General features: G+C 44.2%; 2 protein-coding genes across 2 annotated transcripts in view; one reads left to right on the top strand and one right to left on the bottom strand.

Annotated features, from left to right (window-relative positions):
- Window positions 1–9,571, bottom strand: part of LOC126336062 (uncharacterized) — a 143,987-nt gene extending 134,416 nt beyond the window's left edge. Inside the window, exon 1 of the mRNA XM_049999541.1 lies at window positions 9,433–9,571. Coding sequence (XP_049855498.1) covers window positions 9,433–9,571 — 139 coding nt within the window. The remainder of the gene's footprint in view (window positions 1–9,432) is intronic.
- Window positions 9,572–9,589: 18 nt separating this feature from the next.
- Window positions 9,590–12,921, top strand: LOC126335379 (transcription factor Sox-2). Its single transcript, XM_049998597.1, has one exon. The coding sequence runs from the start codon at window positions 10,060–10,062 to the stop codon at window positions 11,521–11,523; it is 1,464 nt and encodes a 487-aa protein (XP_049854554.1). The 5' UTR covers window positions 9,590–10,059; the 3' UTR covers window positions 11,524–12,921.
- The last annotated feature ends 6,415 nt before the right edge of the window (window positions 12,922–19,336 follow it).

The raw sequence follows: 19,336 nt of genomic DNA on the forward strand, positions 1-19,336 counted from the left end.
TGCTTACTATTGACCTAGTCCTTGTAACGGAAAAACTTGAATCCATGTTCTATACCCATTTGTACCTTATCATGTCGTGCCGTTTTTACTGCTTCCACGGCAAATGTTTTGCCCGATTACTGTCGGGTTCTGCTAGATATAAACATGTCATGCAATTTGATGTAAGGACTCTCGGGTAAAAAAATAAGGAAACTGTACGTTTCCAAACGTGTTTCATGTTACCACTGTTGTCTTCGCGCAATGGTTCGCTATGCGAAAATGATAATCAGTCTTACAATAGCCGTAATATTAAATGACACTGTTGTGTTGTTAGTTTAAAAGATATGGCTCTTACAATGTAATCTAAGCATTTCATTTGGCACCGTCGTAAAGAAACCAAACTGTAAGCAAACCAAGAAAACTTCCGAAAGGGAATTTAAGTTAATGGACAAGCCAAACGCTTTGAAGTTTGCACATCAAGGCAAAAGTTTCGGAAGATCAATTGAATGGAGTGAATAGTATCTAGAAAAACTATCCTAAGATGAATACGAGCAACAGTAAGACAAGGTAATGGATGGGATGCAGGTTAAAGTAGACGGCGCTGAGGGAATGACATTAGGAAATCAGACACTAAAAGTAGCAGATGCATTTTCCTGTTTGAGTAACAAAATACGTGGCGATGGTTGAAATTGAGAGGCTATAAAATGCAAAATCAAAATACCAGGAGAAACGTTTCTAAATAGAGATTCGTTGGCGTCGAATATGAATTTCAGTGTTAGGAAGTAAGAAGGGCGTTCAAAACGTTTTGCACAGTCGTCGCTATTTTTTTTTTTTTTTTTTTTTTTTGCACGAGGAGAATGACATTTTTTGTGAACATACTTGGAACATTTAGCTATAAGTTGGTATAGAAAAGCATTTTCTTTTATTTGCAGGTGAGCCACAATGGACCGCGAAGTGGATGTCAGGTTGCGACAACGGTCGGCGGTGGAGTTCCTCTTCAAGACCGGCGATGAGTGTGCCACACCAATTCACAGGCAGTTGCTCCCTGTTTATGGGGAGGACACAGTGGATCGCAGCAGTATCCAGCGGTGGTTGCAGAGGTTTAAAGGAGGTGATTTCTCTCAACTGGACAATCCAGGATGCGGTACACCATCGAAGGCAGTGAGTGATGTGAATGAGGAGACTATTGATCAAATCATTCAAAAAGACAGATGTGTGACGACACGACAGCTTGCTGAAATGACTCGTTTGTCGTAGAGTGGTATCGCTGGTACAGTCACTAGGGTACTGAAAAATCTGTGCACGTTGGGTGCCTAGATTATTGGCAAGAGAAATGAGAACGATGAAGAAGAATGTGTGCGAGGGTATCATGAAGACCTTTACTGAAGAGTGGTAACAGTATTTTGACGGCGTCATTACCCAGGATGAAACATGGTTGTTTTTGTCCGAACCTTAGAGCAAAACCCTATACATCGAGTGACGTCATCCAGGTTTCCCTCGGAAGAAGAACCCAATACTTTCACGAACAGCAGGCCGAAAGGTATGGCCCCCTTTTTCTGGGATCAGGGTGGTGTCATTTTCATTGACATTTTGGAACCTGTCTCCACAGTTAACCGGGACCGTTACTGTGTGTCACTGGACAAACTGCGACGTGCCATCAAGACGCACAGACTACAGCTTCAGGGTCAGATCATCAGACTACACTATGACAATGCCGAACCCCATTCAGCCCTTACGAGACAGGAGAAAATCTGGAAAATTGTTCCTCATCCTCTCTACAGTCCGGACTTGGTTCCGTCTGATTTTTACATCTTTGGTCGTCGGAAGGCCTACCTGCGCGATATAACATTTGATAGTGAGGAAGACCTTATTTCCTGTGTCAAGCGATGATGTGAAAGTGAATCCCCAGAATTTTACCAAAGCGCATTTACGTAATGGAAAGAACGTTGGGCAAGATTCGTCACAGCTGATGAAGGCCACGTTGAGTAGGATCAAGGTATAGCTAAATGTTCCAAGTATGTTTACAAAGAAATTCATTCTCGTCCTGAAAAAAAAAAGAGAAATTAGAGACGACTGTGCAAAACTTTTCGAACGCCCTTTGTATTCACTGAAGCTATTTGTCTGGCGTGTACCCTTGTACGGAAGTGCAACGTCGGCGATATACACGTCATACATACAGAGAAGTTTTTTTAAATAAGGTGCTTCAGAAGAATGTTTGAAGATTATATTAGAGAGTCGGATAATCAACGAAGACTTACTGCACCGAGGTAGGGAGAAAAGAAATCTGTGACACAACTTAACGAAAAGAGGGAATCTGGATCACAGTAAGCAGGTTGAAATGGATAACCTTAAAGTTGCAGAGATAAAGAGGATGGACAAAGGTCTGGCTCAAAGCACTCTTCGGTGTAAAGACGTCAGCAACACCGTAAAGTTCTTTCACTGAAAAGCAGGACCCCTCTCTTGGAACCCCATCACTCTCCTTTGACTGCTAAAATGCTACGAATGGTCCAGCAATTACATGATCCTGCGGTGCCAAGTTAACTACCATGCGGCAGTGCTGGTTTGCAGTGGACTGCGAACTAATTAAATCGACTGCAGAGTGGAAAAAGCAATATCATTTATTGGTAAGACGAGGAACGAATCAATTGCAGATTGTGTACCAATCGCAAAGGGCGTATGTACGCGGTGTATCATGGAGGTAGAGCATGTGACAATATTGTGCAGTGACACTTCGATTGGTTGTGGGCAAGCTAAGTGGCCCCATTGTTTGCAGCCATTGAAGAGGTGAGACTACATGCCAGCAACGAGTTGACCCTTTCCTTTCATCGGCAATACAAATCAAAACAATAAATCACGATCACTGTTATCTACAGTCAACAGCACCACGAAGCACGTCGAAAAGAAGAGCAGAAATCGAGCCATGATTTCAAAAGATGAAGAGGGCGAGGCGTAGAGGAGATTGCATTTGAATGTTGGTCTACAAGAACAGCTCAGAGATCGACCCTGACATTCTTAAAGAAGCTATCTATGAGGTCGTCTGAAATCTACGGAAGCCACGGAAAACCTTCATCATGGTGGGCGGGCAGGTAATAACTCTCCACTCTTTCCGAATGCGAGTCCGATATCCATCACCTTGCTCGACATCCACCCAGTGAATAATTCCATACGAGTCTCTCTGCGTAATTGTCTCCTGACGGCCACTCTGTTTTGGTAAGGATTCCACCAAGATCGTAAAAATTGTAAATCAGATCTAATTCAATTTTTGCTAGCGATTCTCCGTTTTTAAGCGCAGATAGACTATGCGTGTTTCTGTTTTTCTTGTGAAGTGACCCATTCGTATTTCTGCACTGTCCATCACGCCGACTAAAACGAAGACAATCAATAACTCCGCGATTCTTTGTTACACTTCATGTCGTCATTGATTTGAATTCGGTAAAAAATCCTGCGCAGACATTTAAAGCTGAAGAAATAATCGAAGGTGTGCCGTTCACACTTTCCTTCTTACCTAAGCCACTCATGCACAACTTTTTATCGACAAATGGAGTATCTGCGTTTGCTAGTGAAAGATCATTACTCACAATACGTAACAATAATTATTTTCGCTTGTGCAGTTCAAAGTAGTGACTCGGTACAAATCTGTAATTGGTCAAATACAACGTTTCGTGGACTAAACCAAACAATCAACAAAAACATCTTATGGAAGGTGATATTTTTCTCATTCGAAATAATTTAAAACTGATTTTTTTTTCATTTATCTTCAGGACTCATCGTCAGTCCTCCTCTTTCCCCTCCAGATTTATACACAGTCACCATTTCGGGAAAGTACATTTTTATTATTTTACTTCACGTTTTCTCAATTACATTTCATCGATCAGCTGTCTTCAATGACGCCGCTTTGAATATCACCAGTTTGTGTATTTCTTTCATCAGCGATCGCTCTCTGGCGTCTTCTGGTAGCAGTACGGCCCTATAGAATCTCACGATCACTGATGCCGCTTCATGGCTGCCGCGTGCAAGAAAAGAGTAAGGCTTGGATCTTAAGAGGTCATCAGAGGCGAAGCACAGCTCCGATTAGAAATGATCGGCGAGGGAAACAGGCCGTAACCTTTCCGAAGGTACCCTACCTGATTTTGACATAAATAATTTAGGGTAAACACAAAAACAAATTACATAATGACCTGGTGGGGATATGAACCCTGCCCCTTCCGAATGCGAGCTCCGTGACCCAAGCCCTGCGTCACCCAGCACGTTGGCCGTTAGAAGTGTTGTGCAAAGCAAAAAATACCCTCTACATCTACAAGTCAACAGTAGGAATCACTGCTTGACCTCGGATGTAACTGGGATCACACGTGGGAAAATGAGTTCATAATATGGACGGTTAAGCAATAAATGAGAGAGGATATACTTTTGACATCCAAGTTTAACTAGTTACAACAGCGAAAAATTAGTATTAGAAGATAATTGAATCACTAGCATTTGTATAAAAAAATATGTGTACAAACACAAAAGACGTAGACATGAGTTAAGGTAATTGAACAGCTAACCCGAGGGAGATGGGTGAAATGGCCAGAAACGTCTGAATGTTTATTCAGCAGTTACTGCGATCTTTTCCTGGTTGACTTAACTCTTAAACGCATGATTAAATCGAGAGGGGATGCATCATTATTTCATAGCCTCCCCATTTTTATGTAAATCCGTCTTTATCTCTACAGCTCTGTTGTTGCGGGTTACAGCAAATACACACACACACACACACACACACACACACACACACACACACACACACACACACACCACAGAGAGAGAGATTTCATAGGAGTGGAGGTTACTGTGACTGAAGAGTGGGAGAAGAGTTATAGCAATGTTACGTTAAACAGGATACTCTTAGAGCGTATCGCCAATCAGTAGCACTAACGGAAATCGGGAAATTTTTTTCATCAAAAATTTATGACAAACTAATACTAAGATGGTATCTTAAATCTCGGGTTCTAGTCCCGTTCGGGTGCACACATTTTCATCTGCCCCGTTGACGTATGTCAATGCCTGTAAGCAGCTAAGGGTGTTCATTTCATTCCAATTTCAAACTAAACTTTTTGTGGAACACGGAACTTAGCCAAGATACTTGCCTCACACGGACAGTATTCTTCTAGTGAAGCAATCCGAATTGACCCTTCCTATCGGCTCAAAGCTATAATTTGTTAACAGTTCTTGTCGAGCCTTATTTGTAGGGGAAATAACTCCTAACGAGAGGGGAGAATCAGGAGTTCTGACACGCCCACAAAGTCAGTGTTATTACTAAAGCGGAATATCTTATTCGTCAGTAAACTATGATGATCATTTATTTATTTATTTATTTATTTTCAGTGTTCATACTCCGTCATACAGCCTGCACTGCTGTATTTTTTCCCCCTAATGTTGTTTCTCACTCGTATGGCAAACAGTGACACTGTTTGGGGCTAGAAAAGATCGGAAGAAGCAGAAGGCCAAACGCTACAGTTCTTACCATACCTAAAGCTGAAGTGCTTAAATATTGATAACTGAGTGTAGTAACCGCCAACAGTGTGAAAACAATTGCTGGTTAGTGGTCCACTACCAAGAGGGGAGAGTTGACTCAGCTTTCTTACTTACTTTTCAGATCTCTTACGCTATTCAACGGTGGAAGACTGCGAAGTGTTCGCAGGAGCACACATTTTGGCTAGTTACTGGTCTATCAACAAAGCATTGTGGAGGTCGTGGCATACGCAGTTCGGTATGTATAACGGAATTGTTGTGATATTTCCACCATCTTTCTAATTTTTATTTTAATCTTAGCGATATGTTTCTAAACACAATCTTACAGATAAGTTTCGTCAGCGGTTTACGTAGTCCTTGATACCTTCGACCAATTTATTTGGAGCACAGTGCGCTATTTGTATCTGCTGATACTCTACGTCTCTAATGGCCCCTTCGTCGACGAGATATCAATCCCAAATCTTAGTTCTTTCCTTTTGCAACAGATACCTCTCACCTAACAGCAGGATCTTCTGTAACGACACTACTTTTTATTTATTTAAAAATTTGACCTTTGCACATCGAAAGTCAGCAGAAGGGTTGATTCCCCGTCCGGACCACAGATTTACATATCGCATATAATCAAGGCAGCGTATAATATATGTAGCAAGGTTTCAACACGGGAGGTTCAGACCTAATGTACATTAAAATCTAAATTATAATGTAGTCAGAGGATTTCTAATTCAACAGTATGGTTGCACACATTCTTACGAATTCCTTAAGTTCATCTATTCGTCTATGTAGGCGCACAACACAAACATATAATTTTAAGCCCCTAATCAAGCGCTAGACTGCTTGAAGAAAAGATAAACAAAAAAAAACATGTGACTTGTATTTCACATACAAATACTTGCAAGGTGATCAAAAAGTCACCTCGCGGAAGTAAACTCTTTTTTTTTTAATTAACATCCGGCTATGGAAGTGTCAGAATGGTAGACTGCACTACATAGTGTTTTAAGAGTGAGATGATGTGTTCATGACACTAATGTAGGTAGGAGTGATTTAGAGGTTTTGTGGTTTCCCTAAACCCATCTCCAGTAACTCTGATATTCGTCGGATATTCAACTGAAAATTTCGTCACCAATCTCTGCAATGGCGTTTCTACTGCAGCACTAAATATAATAAGCGCTTTTCATGGCGAGTTTAAAGTATCCTGCTACGTTGTCAAGATCTCCCACACTCCAACGCTTCCTTCAGATTTCTCCTTTATATTTACGAACACTAGAGTTACCGACTGCACACATGCCATTGCGTTAGTCTTAGTTCGGCGCAAAATGGGAATACGCATCTCTGAGGTGTGAATTTTGTGTTTTTCGTATTCTAGGTTGCGAGGAGTATGACGAAAAAACGTAGTGCCAAATATGTGTGAAAGTATTTGGAGTAGTTACCGATGATCAGCGGCGGAGACGGAAATAGCACATTTACCCTGAGTGACATAAATTTTTTCACTGACTTAAAATTTTGCAAGGGAACAGCAAAAATGATAAGTTCAAAAAAGAAAGAGAACCAGAAATCTACAGATCGAAACCAGATAACCACTAAATCCGTTCGCTATCCCAAACGTTAACCTATGTGTTTGAAAATCATGAACCTAAAACAAGGCCTGTAGCGTCATATTAGATAATCTTCAAGCATTTTTCACAGCCACCCAATACCTGGTACACGCAACATTAAAAAGAATCTGGAATCATACTCTGTTTATCACTCTATCGTAAGTTCTTACAATATTCACTATAGACTGAGCCAAAAAGTATTTTACTTTGCACGAAAACATCGTGGAGGTACTTATTTTTCTACATGAGCTATGACATTTTTACATTCATGAATACGTAAAATTATTTCTAGCTCGGTTTCTGTTCACACACATTTGTAAAATATTTACATGATCACGGACTGCCAGGTAATAACAGAGCTATAAAAGGAGTGCGTCGAAATTAGCAGTGCTATGTTTCTTGTGTGAGTCACACAGATTGTATCGTAAAAATATTTTTTTCCAAGAAAGTAGCTTAAATTTTAATTATTAGTCTCAACATCTAAAAGTGCGCGATGTCAGAGCTCAGTAGTAAAAATAGTTGTCGTTCCAGAATACAGTATCTGAAAAACTCTCTGAACGCTTGTTCGATAGCTAGTCTATTTTTCTACTATATTTGAAAACTGCCTTTAACATTCGGAGCCTTAGCAGCGGCATGAGTTCGGCGCCTAACGAAGCGTGAAACATTCCGCTACGCCACTAAACAAAGAGCTACCACCGTGCCACCGGCGGACTGGTTGACTATGTTGACAAGCGCTTCCGTACAAGTTCCGGCGGGACAAAAGGTGCCCAGAGCGCAATAACAACAAACGTATCAAGCTGGTCGTGTTACGTGTTTACAAACTCTGTTTACTGGAAGAAAACAATCAACAAACTGCTTCTTGGTTGCAACCAGAAGCCCAGCGATTTCAAGTAGACTATACCCTAAATTGGAATCTTAATTACTTTATGCTTGTACGCTCCTCAATAACCGTCACTAGTGATTAGCAATATTATGATCGCATAGATAATATTTACATAACTAGGCAACGTATTCTTCTCGCGTAATTTTCTTTCAACTAACGCTTTTTCCAACTACTGCAGCGTATCGTAGCCATTTTCTGTGAGTTATAATAATTACAGACACTATGAACCTATTTAGCAGACACTATCATTTCTCAGCTACTGTTGTATTGTGACCATTTTTAATGCAAGAGGATATAGCAAAACGTTTGCGTGTTCTCCGTAAGTTGGAATCTTATTACCGGAATCGCTAAATATCCACTGTCATGAATTGAGGTTCTTGATTATGATGATATGCGAAGCGCACTGCAGAAGAGCTACACAATTGTCTACAATATACAGCTGAAGAAAGACAAAGCTTTTTTCCCATTTTTGTGGTATTTCAGTCGCATTTTAATGTGTGAACTAATCGTCAAACATTTAAGGTTTCTCTACCAGGCACAAAGGAATTCTAGCTGAACAAGTGATTCGAAAAGAACTTGCAAGAACAACAACAGTAATAATAATAATAAACTTTCGAAGAGCAGGAACAGTCGAACTCTCTGATACATATGAAATACCCTTCCCTCCACTTTTCAACCACCTGCTACGCTGCCAAAATGTGTTTCCAATGCAACTTTTACGATAACTTTCATGATAATCATGGTGGCTAGTCTCCGAAAAACCGAGACAGCTAAAGAAATGGAGAACTTTATTATAATATTGCTCTACTGTTTAAAAAGTGTTTTTTTATTACAATGTTCATTTTGCAATCATAGCTGACGCCCTAATGATGAAGCTGTGACTTCGAAATGTACACTGTAATAGTAAAAGCGCTTCTAAAACAGTGGAGTGATATTATCAAATTTCCAATTTACGATAACTTTTAATGAAGATAGATGTTTCGGACGGGGCAGCAGATTACTATACGTCTTACAGAGCTACTGACTACAACTCTGACGTTCATACTTTATTACTAAACATATTACTATGTTTAGTATTTATCACATAGTATGTCTGACTTCGTTGTAATTTCGACCAGTAAGGGCATGGCACTGCTCGCTCCGTACACTACGCACACAAGATTAACAGAAAAACTAGGAGCTCTGTCGCTGTGTGAAGACGCGATAACAAGGGTGCGTCGACAACACACCCGATAGCCATAGAGAGTGCGTGACACGAGCGACGTAGAAATGCACGGACCTGACACGTAAGCGGCGTTATTAGTAGGCGCTTGCGAGGGGCGCAGCGCCGGAACTTCCCAAAGCTGTTGCGAATATTTAGTGCGTACGCGAAAAAAAGTGCGGAATGCGTGGGCGGCAGTGCGTGTAACAGGTGAGGCAGGTGCGTGTGGCGTGGTGCGTGCGCGGCGCTGCGGACCCTCGACTCACCTGCGTGCGGCGCGGCGGGCCGGCGGTCACGAGACTCGCCGCAGCCAGCGGCCGGCCGGCTCCCACCAGGCCCCGCCCACCGGCCGGGCCCCGCCCCCCGCGCGGCGCCGGCGAGCGCCCATTGGCCCGCCGCAATCATGGCAGGCGTGCACGTCAATCAGGGCCGCGCGCGGCTGGAGGGGGAGCCACAAATAGCGAGCCGGGGCGACGCGGCCCCGGGTTTTGTGTGACGACGCCAGTAGCCAGACGCGCTCCGAGCTGTGTGGTGGCAGTAGGCATTCAGTGTGAATAGGGAGCGTGCGCCCGACGGACCGTCTGTGTCCCCGCTTTGCTCCTCGCTAGAGTGCGTTTCTCGTCTGAACCCCCCAAATTTTTTGGGGCGCCTCTCTCGCGCGTTTGGGGAAAAGTTGTGGGTGGGACGGCAGCAGTTTGCGGCGCCACCGACGGCGCAGCGCTGAAGACAGAGCAGCGAGTTCCGCCGGCACCGGAGCGGTCGCGCCGCGGGTGAATGCTGCGAGCCGCGGCCGCCGTGCCGTCGCCAGCCGCCTGCGCCGCCAGTCCAGCCCGCTGTTCGCGCCGTAGTCGTCGCTCCCCGCGGTCAAGCTGTACGCGCACAGGGAAGAAGATATGCTCACGATGGAGACGGACCTTAAGGGGGGAAGCCTCCACGGGCAGATGCCGCCGCACCACGCGGCGGCCGGCCTGCACGGGCACGCCGTCTCCACGTACGGCGCGCTCAGCTCCATCGTGCACAGCTCGGCGCTGTCCGGCAACGTCATGGGCGGCGTCATGAGCCTCGGCCCGCCGCCCCCGCACACGCTGCAGCAGCAACAGCAGCAGCAGCAGCAACAACAGCAGCAGCACCAGCACCACGCGGCGCTGGCGCACCACCAGCAGCAACAGCAGCAGCACCAACAGCAGAGCGCGCTGGCCGCGCAGCAGCAACAGCACCACCAGACTCAGACGCAGCAGTCGCAGGCGCCGCCGCAGCAGCAGCATCACGGCCCGCCCAACAACAACACCGCCAGCAGCAAGAACCAGAACGTCGACCGCGTCAAGAGGCCGATGAACGCCTTCATGGTGTGGTCGCGCGGCCAGCGACGCAAGATGGCCCAGGAGAACCCGAAAATGCACAACTCCGAGATTTCCAAGAGGCTGGGTGCCGAGTGGAAGCTGCTGTCGGAGTCGGAGAAGCGGCCGTTTATCGACGAGGCGAAGAGGCTGCGCGCCGTGCACATGAAAGAGCACCCGGATTACAAGTACCGGCCGCGCCGTAAGACGAAGACGCTGCTAAAGAAGGACAAATATCCGGGCCTGGCGGGCGGGATACTGCCGGGCGGCGGCGACGCGGCGTCCAGAAGCGCGGCGGCCGCCGCCGCGGCCACGGCCGCCGCAGTCCAGCAGGCGGTCAACCGCGGGGACGTCTACCAGATGCCGAACGGCTACATGCCCAACGGCTACATGATGCACCACCATCACCACCACCACCACGAGGCCTACCAGCAGCAGCAGCAGGCGCAGGCGGCGTACAACGCGCACATGGCGGCGGCCAGCGGGGGCGGCTACGCGCCGCGCTACGACATGTCGCAGATGCACCCCAACGCGGCGACGGCGGCCGCCGCGAGCGCCTACATGAACGGCGCGGCGGCGTCCTACGGCGGCATGTACGCCGCGGCCGCGGGGCCCGGCTCCGGGGGCGGCGGCCAGCCCGGCGCCACCAACGGCAGCGTCACCGTGCCCGGCGGCGCCGGCTCGCCCTACCAGCAGCCGTCGCAGATGTCGCCCGGCAGCTCGAGCATCAAGTCGGAGCCCGTGTCGCCCGGCAGCGCGGGCCTGCACACGCCCACGCCGGTGGTGAAGCGCGAGTACGCCGCCGCCCCCGCGCAGGGCGACCTGCGCCAGATGATCTCCATGTACCTGCCCACCGACCCGTCTGCCGGCGTGCCCGACCACCACCAGCAGCAACAGCAGCAGCACCAGCAGCAGCAGCAACAGCAGGCGGCGGCGGCGGCCGCGGCGCGCTACTACCACCAGCACTCCGCGTCGCCCGACCCCATGGCGGCCCAGATGCAGACGCTGGCGCACATGTAGGGACCGGCGCCGCCGCTCGCCGCGGCGGCCGCCGCCGACATCAGCCAGTGCCAGACGCCCACGCCGCCCCCGCAGGCGGCGCACCTCCAGCAGCAGGCCGCCTGGACGCCGTGCTCCTACTGACGCGACGCTGGTAGGCGTGACCTGTGTGTCGTCTTGTGCTCAAGCTCGTCGGCAAACGTTACAGACCACGACAGACTCCTAACGGACCTCCGATATCTTAGGGGATAGCTTCCCGGCGCGATAACTCCACGTACCTCCGCCACAGCCCCGCCTTCCGATAAAAAACTCTCACAAACCGGCTGTCTCCTCTACACGAACTCTCACCACGGAGACGTTATCCTGCAAAGACGCCGGTTTATGATTTCTTCACACTTTGTACGGAGGCCAAATCTCGCGGAGTCCGAGCAGTATTTCTCTTTTTCTTGTCACTAAGCCCATTTCCACTTGTTCCGCGTCTACGCAAGCACATAAAATTCGTATAGCCATTTACCCGTACATTGCCTTTCATTTTCTCGTGTTTGTTTTAGCCAGCCAGTAACTGTCCTCCCACGCTGTGTACGTAATTCCGTCGTAGCCGCAAGGGAAGGGACAGAGAGTGATAAAGAGAGACACACGATTATAGAATTGTGTGTCGCGTGCACGTAGGCCTTTTGGTTCCGTTTGTCGTCTCAGAAAGAAACACGGTAAGCAAATTCTACATTTTTGTTTTTTCTTCCCTCTTTTTAATAATACAAACGTAGTTCTCTCCCCTGTCTGAGCCGAAGTCACGGTAAAACACAGATTTTTATGTCTCATTAAATATAGCGAGTGTACAGTTTTGCATTTCAAAATTTTATGACGATAACGAGCGAAATGAGGAACTCTCTTTTTTTCTTTTCGGAGAGGAACGAGAGCTTTGTTTTCCAGTCTCTGTGACTTGTTATTTACTGTCCTTCCTGAACTTATTGTTTTAAAGATAAAAATAATATTATGCGTTGTATAGACTTGTAAGCTTCAATTTCTTCAACTGTTGACTTGCCGAATTACAATGGAGGAAGTTCATTAACTGAGTCTTCGTAAAGTAAACGTACTTGAATTGTTTCACATTTGTCACCCACAGAGTATTTGTACAAATCCTAAGGAGATAATCCTACGTTTTTTATGTATATCCGTGAGTGTGATATAGTCAGTGGCTAAATTTATGTGAATATAATATATTAATAGTCTGCATCGAACATTCCATTTCGTGCTCTTTTTTCTGATAGCCATAATTGGCTATTTTGTGTTCATACATATCCCAAAAAAAACAGAATCTTGGAATTTCCGTATGTTTGTAAATACTTGCACATCTTGTTGTATATAATATGATAAAAATTTCGCCCCGTTTGAAAAAATGAAATAAACTAAATATTTAAAAGTACTTGTTCTTTGTAGTTAATTCGAAGATGTGGTAAACAACATAACTCGTTGCAAGCAAATTTTCGGCTATTAGTTGTAGGCTGTGACTTTTGGCAGCAGCAGGCGCCCATTAACTTGCAATTAATATTGTTGTTTGCCGTGTCTTTCACCTCTCACACCTTCCTTCCTTTTATTTTGAGTGCATGTTTGACATTAACTGCTTACCAGCTGACCATCATGTATCCTAGTTCACTAACGGTGGCTGTCGGCGACTAACTGGAAATTTTGCTGCTAGTGCACTCGAATTTGTTGACTCACTTGTTGCCGTAAGCGATACTTGTTTATTTGCACACGTTACACTGCATGCTATATTTTGAGCCTTTTGCAGCGCTAAGAGAGTAAATTTTTATTCGTTGTAAATGAAAATCTTTTTCATGTAGGCTATTGATTTGTTTACACTAACACAATTCAGAAAGTAAATATTTTTGTAACGTATTTCTGCTGTTGCAACAACACAATAATCAATTGAAGCACAACTGAAATTATCGAAAAGCAATTTATCGTCCCAAAACATTCCTTAACACGTCCAATCAATATTATTATTTTATGTGGCAAACTGAATTGTGTTGACTGGATCCATATGATACCGTCATAATATTTACAGTGCACTGTATCAATGTTTGTCAGGGATCAGTTTTGAATTTCAAAAAAATTTTTTTACACTGATTTTCAGCATTTCAACTAAAGTTAAGTTTCATCAACCAAATCTGAAAGAATCATAAACAGCGCTGTGCCTGTTTGCACTAAAAATACTTTCGTCGAGTGTTGAAATATTGTATAATATGTTTTTCTTTCATTAATTAATGACAGGTATCATTGCTTTTAGTTAGTAAGGCGTCATAAGTTGGCTGACGGTAGGAACAATATTTGTAGGTGTACGTACGTTTGAATTTAAACTCGTGTACTCCTACACTACAGAAACATTTGACAGCTTATTCTGCCGACTATAGAGTACTGTTGGTATGTTCCACATAGTCATGTTATTACAGCTAATGCCAGTATGTGAACGGACAATACTAACATTGCACGTGATGACGTTATGTAAAACTTACATCATACACATGAACGAAACCAGTTTTCATTCTGAGACCGTCTTACAAGTTCATTCTTTTTTCTTCGAAATCATTACATTGAATTTGGTTTTCTTGCCCGACGTAACATGACGTCACCGCGTACAATCTATTTATTTTGGGCGTAAGAGTTAAATTATTCTTCCTCGGTTCGCATACTGATGGAAATGCTACCTTTTTCACTTAGAGATAAAACCGTTCTCTGCATAAAGTGTGCTTATATCATCTCTTCAAACACTTCAACGTTAATGCATTGAATTCTCGTTCTCTACTTTTCATTTTGTTTCCATGTTCAGTTTCCAGCATAAGTCACAACTAATTAACACAGCCTGTCAGCACGCCGCGGTGGAAGTCACTGAGGAAAACTGCACAACATAACGTGAATTCACCTTTGTACAAGCCAAAAGAACGCTCGATCAACTTAATCAGTGCGCCGTAATTAATTTAGAATATGTTCATTCCTTTTTTTTAAATAGAAGTTGTGAATAGTTTTTCTGTATATCTCAGTGGCATCGATCTGCAACGGAAATTGTAATTTATACAGGAGCACTTAAACACCTATTGCTCTGTAAAGTGAGAACAGGGGAATAAGGTAGGCAAAATTTAACTTGTACACCCAAATGACTTGTGATTAATGATAATCAGTCCCAAAATATATTTTTTTGCAACCTTTGATCCAGACGAATCGGAAATAAGTTCTTAATGCCACAATTCACATTCATGCTTTTCTGGAGTTCATAAAGTAAAGACTACATAACTGGTACAACATGTTTTAGATGGTCAATACACACGAGAAAGATCTATACCTTCTCAAATATTTCGACAGGGTATTTTTCGCCGCTTGATGGTCCTTATTTTATATGCTTTCTGTTAGAGTGAATGCAGTAAAAACACCCTTCAGTTCTCATTGTCTCTGCAAAGAGTTCTAGTCGGGCTTTATTGTAGTGACAGTAGGACAAAACCGTCGTTACTACGAAAACGTACACTCGCATCGGAGTGCACTTTCATTGCCTTTGGCGTTTTTTATTTATGGTAAACAATTAGGTCGCTAATAAGTCAGTCTATGAAGTATACTAGGTCTTCAGTGTCTCGTTCAGTTCTCAGTTGTCGGCCCGTCAAAGAAATGGTTCAAATGGCTCTGAGCACTATGGGACTTAACAGCTGTGGTCATCAGTCCCCTAGAACTTAGAACTACTTAAACCTAACTAACCTAAGGACATCACACAACCCCCAGTCATCACGAGGCAGAGAAAATCCCTGACCCCGCCGGGAATCGAACTGTCGGCCCGTCCTTTTCGTTTATGTGTACTCGTCACCTTAAGCCATTTCGCCTATTAGTACTGTTCGAGCAGTATGTATATATATGTATATTTTTTCATGGCTTCCTGACGACAGGAAAATACAGAGCACCCCACGAGAAACACTGCTACAGATAGCAGACACTATTCCTATGGAACCAACAACCTAAACTCATAATAATTTCACCACAAAGCGGAAAGGTTGAAGCTCACCCACCAGTGACCATACATATTACCGTTCAACTCAGTTGAAAGATAGAAACATTTCTTTAGTGCTGTGATGTCTGTTAGTCAGCAGGCACGTCACAGAATAATATATTTAATTGAACTATATACGACACGTAACAATAGCAACATTTCGTTTTCTTGGAGGGTAATGTGTTCAGTGATTAAGAAACTTCACTAAGTCTAACGGAGAGGAGGTATTATCTCTTGTCAAAGTATCTTGAGAGACCTGAATTACTTGTCAGTAATTCAACTTTTGGCAGCTAATCATTTCATTGTTTCGAACAGTTAACAGGAAAATATTACTTCGCGTTGTTGGGACTTGTTTGAATCATATTTCCTTTAGTTCACGATTTGAATCACGTTTCCTTCAGTTCACGACCCTACTTCTGTATCTTGTTGAATTTCTTTTTTCCGATGAGCAAAATTGTCTGTTGACAGGATCACTTAATCTGCCGTATCCACAGTTCTTGATTTTCTGTTTAAAGACATTTCTTTGTATTTTAATTGGCTCTGTTGACCATACTCGGCTGAATCTTCAACCATTTCCTCATCCTATGTGTTTTAAATTATTTTATTGGCTTTAGATTTTTATCGCACACTTGTTTATTCAGTCACTGCATCGTATATTCAAGTAAGACGCATCAAATCACACACAAATACGCATGGTGAGTTGACAGGTACTTGAACAGGAACAATTTGTTGCAGGTACTTGAGTAGGAACAAATTATAAAACATAAACTTAAACTAAAGATCACTTAGGGATCTGGGTAGCCGAGCGGTTCTAGGCGCTTCAGTCTGGAACCGCGCGACCGCTACGGTCGCAGGTTCGAATCCTGCCTCGGGCATGGATGTGTGTGATGTCTTTAGGTTAGTTAGGTTTAAGTAGTTCTGAGTTCTAGGTGACTGATGACCTCAACTGTTAAGTCCCATAGTGCTCAGAGCCATCTGAACCATTTTTGAACTTACGGATCTTCCCTGCCTGCTCTTGAAGAGTTAGGCAGTGTCAGACTGCTAGGTAACGCGACAGTGATTTGAAAATCCTTGTCAGCTGTTGTCAGGAGTGTTTTCACGCCGACTGGAACCCTATTGATTCGGCGCTGATGTCCCAAAATTGTGAGGACAGTATTCCGGAGCCTGTTTTCCAAGTAGTGTGTGTGGCGGAAAGTCAGTCTCCGTTTCATGATAACATGTGCTATCCATTGTATTATTAGCATTACTTCCAGCCGCATTCGACGACGTTGTTCAGGAGAAGCGATAAAAATTTGACTCATTTGTTTGCTTCTGTCACACTGTGATCGCACCCAAGCAAATTTTCTTAAGCTGCCACGTATTCCTGAAATGTTCCGGGAGACCAATCTATTGCTCCCCATTGTAACTTGAGGGTTACCAGCATCTTGCCACATAGCAATTGGCCAAAGAACTTTCGTGCAGCATTTCCTTTCTAGCAAAGCCACACTCGCGAGGCTTGACTGCTAACATAGATTGACGGCAGACGGAGGACCCTAAGTGACGAATGCGAAGCGTGGATGGAGTGCCGAGACCACACTTGTCAATGTCCGTGGGAGACAGAACACGCTACACGGCTGCAAACACTGGCTGCAAATTGCAAGTGGAGTGTCGGGCCATCTCGGCGAGTTCGCCAAACAGTGTCCGCCGACACTGCAAACAGCGGGGCACCCTCCACGTGTAGGAGGAGGGCGCTCAGAGCCACAGCGTGACCCCCGCTGAAGAGCTGTCACATCGCCACCGGGCCGTTCCGTCCCGGGGATCTCCGTCCCTATTCCTGTCTCTGTCACGCTACGATGCCCCTTCCCGTCACAGCCAAGACATCGCAACGCGGCCGCGCCAAAGTCCGCGTCTCTCTCCGTTGCCTCAGTGGTCTCCGTATCAAACACTTTATCTCGTTGCTGATTCGTACGCCTAGTATTTCTCAGTTATCATCTTTCAATTCCTGGGCGCTCTATAAGTAAATACGTGCTGTATAACCATTGGAGGAATTACACACACACACACACACACACAGACAGACAGAGTATAGTTTGATCTCCAGATAATACACTTTTGGAAAGCGCTAGTCACTTTGTCAAGAAACTGTTTTTCCCCTAACCTCATTAAAGACCATTTATAAAATATTTGGTCGCGTACTTCGGTGTTGTTACCATGAGTTTAATACAAGCTGGAGCGCGGCCCTAGCTTTTGTAAGAGAGTGACGAAAGATCTCTGACAGCGTAATATAGGCCTCTGATCTCTACAAGTCTTAGTACAGCCTCTGTGTCCATCTGCTGCACGTTAACTGCCGACGACGAGTGTCGATTTTCAGCAAATCTTTTCAAGTGTCAGTTTTTTTTACGTGTCCAGCCATACATACGTCGATTAACCATTCATATTCGGTATTGCAAAGCCCACAGTTGTCTGGTTGTGTACAATGACATGCGAATTTCTTGATCGGAAAATTATATTGTGGGATACAAGACGGTAATTCAGGTTTTTTTCTTTAAAAATCAACGGCTTCTACGACGAAAAATAATTAATCGTCAAATAATCTAGCATAAAAACGGTTAGACTCACGTAATCATAGTTATGGATACGTATATACTTATTTTATTTCGAGTATCAGAGACACAAATTTATTTTTTTCTATTCTGCCTGTTGCACAATCAATGTCATTTATAACACGATCCACTGCTTTCGGCTATTTGCCATTTTCAGGTGCATACTCCTGTTGCCATAAGTTTACGCCGTCACCCATTGTGGGTGTACACTTAAGTAATTCTGTCATTCTAATACATACCTGCTGTCGCAGTGACATTACCGAAACAGAGAGAATTTTGTTACAATTTTTTTATTTATGTTTCGTAAACTGCAATTTCTACTGATAATCGTAGAATTTCACTGAAGGCGTTTCAGGAATTCTTATAGGCAGTGGTAAATTAACACAGACATCGAGTATTAAAAAAAAAAAAAATCAGTCACTGAAATGAAAACTGAATTACAGACAGATATAGCACTTCGGCAGACAATGTTACAGAACGTATTCCACAAAATGCGTTTCTTCATCTATGTTAGCAAAAAGGTTTCGCCAGAGATTCGTACCGAGTGTGGTATTCAAAACAAACGGTACAGCCTTATAAATACAGCCAGTACCTGCCAACATTAGCAACCGCCGCGGTGGCCGAGCGGTTCTAGGCGCTTCAGTCCGGAACCGCGCGACTGCTACGGTCGCAGGTTCGAATCGTGTGTAATGTCCTTAGGTTAGTTACGTTTAAGTATTTCTAAGTTCTATAGGACTGATGACCTCAGATGTTGAGTCCCATAGTGCTCAGAGCCATTTTTTTGCCAACATTAGCACGAAAATTACCCCTACTTATTACGTCATATCTTTACAGCTTCTGTAGGATCGGAAAATGGAATTCTTACAATGTAATAGCATTTCATTTTTCATTGGTAGTGTACACACCGTTACATGCGGTGATTCGTGTAGTTCTGTTGCTTTTCAAAAATAAATTTTCAATTTCTGCTGTGAGATAATGTCTTCCTCAACTTAATTCATGTAACCTCTATTTGCCATCGAGGCTCTCAGTAACTTACTCTTTACCACTTCCAAGTATCTCTGCACTTCCTGAACATTAGTGTCTCAACGAGTTCCATATGCGTTGCGGGGAATACTTTCGTCAGAAAAAACTTTGAAGTTCATAATTTTTAAGAACAATCTACCCTCCATTACAGGACATAATGTTGTGCAAAGTATTAACAGTTTGAATACACAGTGTCGTGCAG

Source organism: Schistocerca gregaria, chromosome 2, assembly GCF_023897955.1.
Source record: "Schistocerca gregaria isolate iqSchGreg1 chromosome 2, iqSchGreg1.2, whole genome shotgun sequence".
In the NCBI taxonomy this organism is placed as follows: domain Eukaryota; kingdom Metazoa; phylum Arthropoda; class Insecta; order Orthoptera; family Acrididae; genus Schistocerca; species Schistocerca gregaria.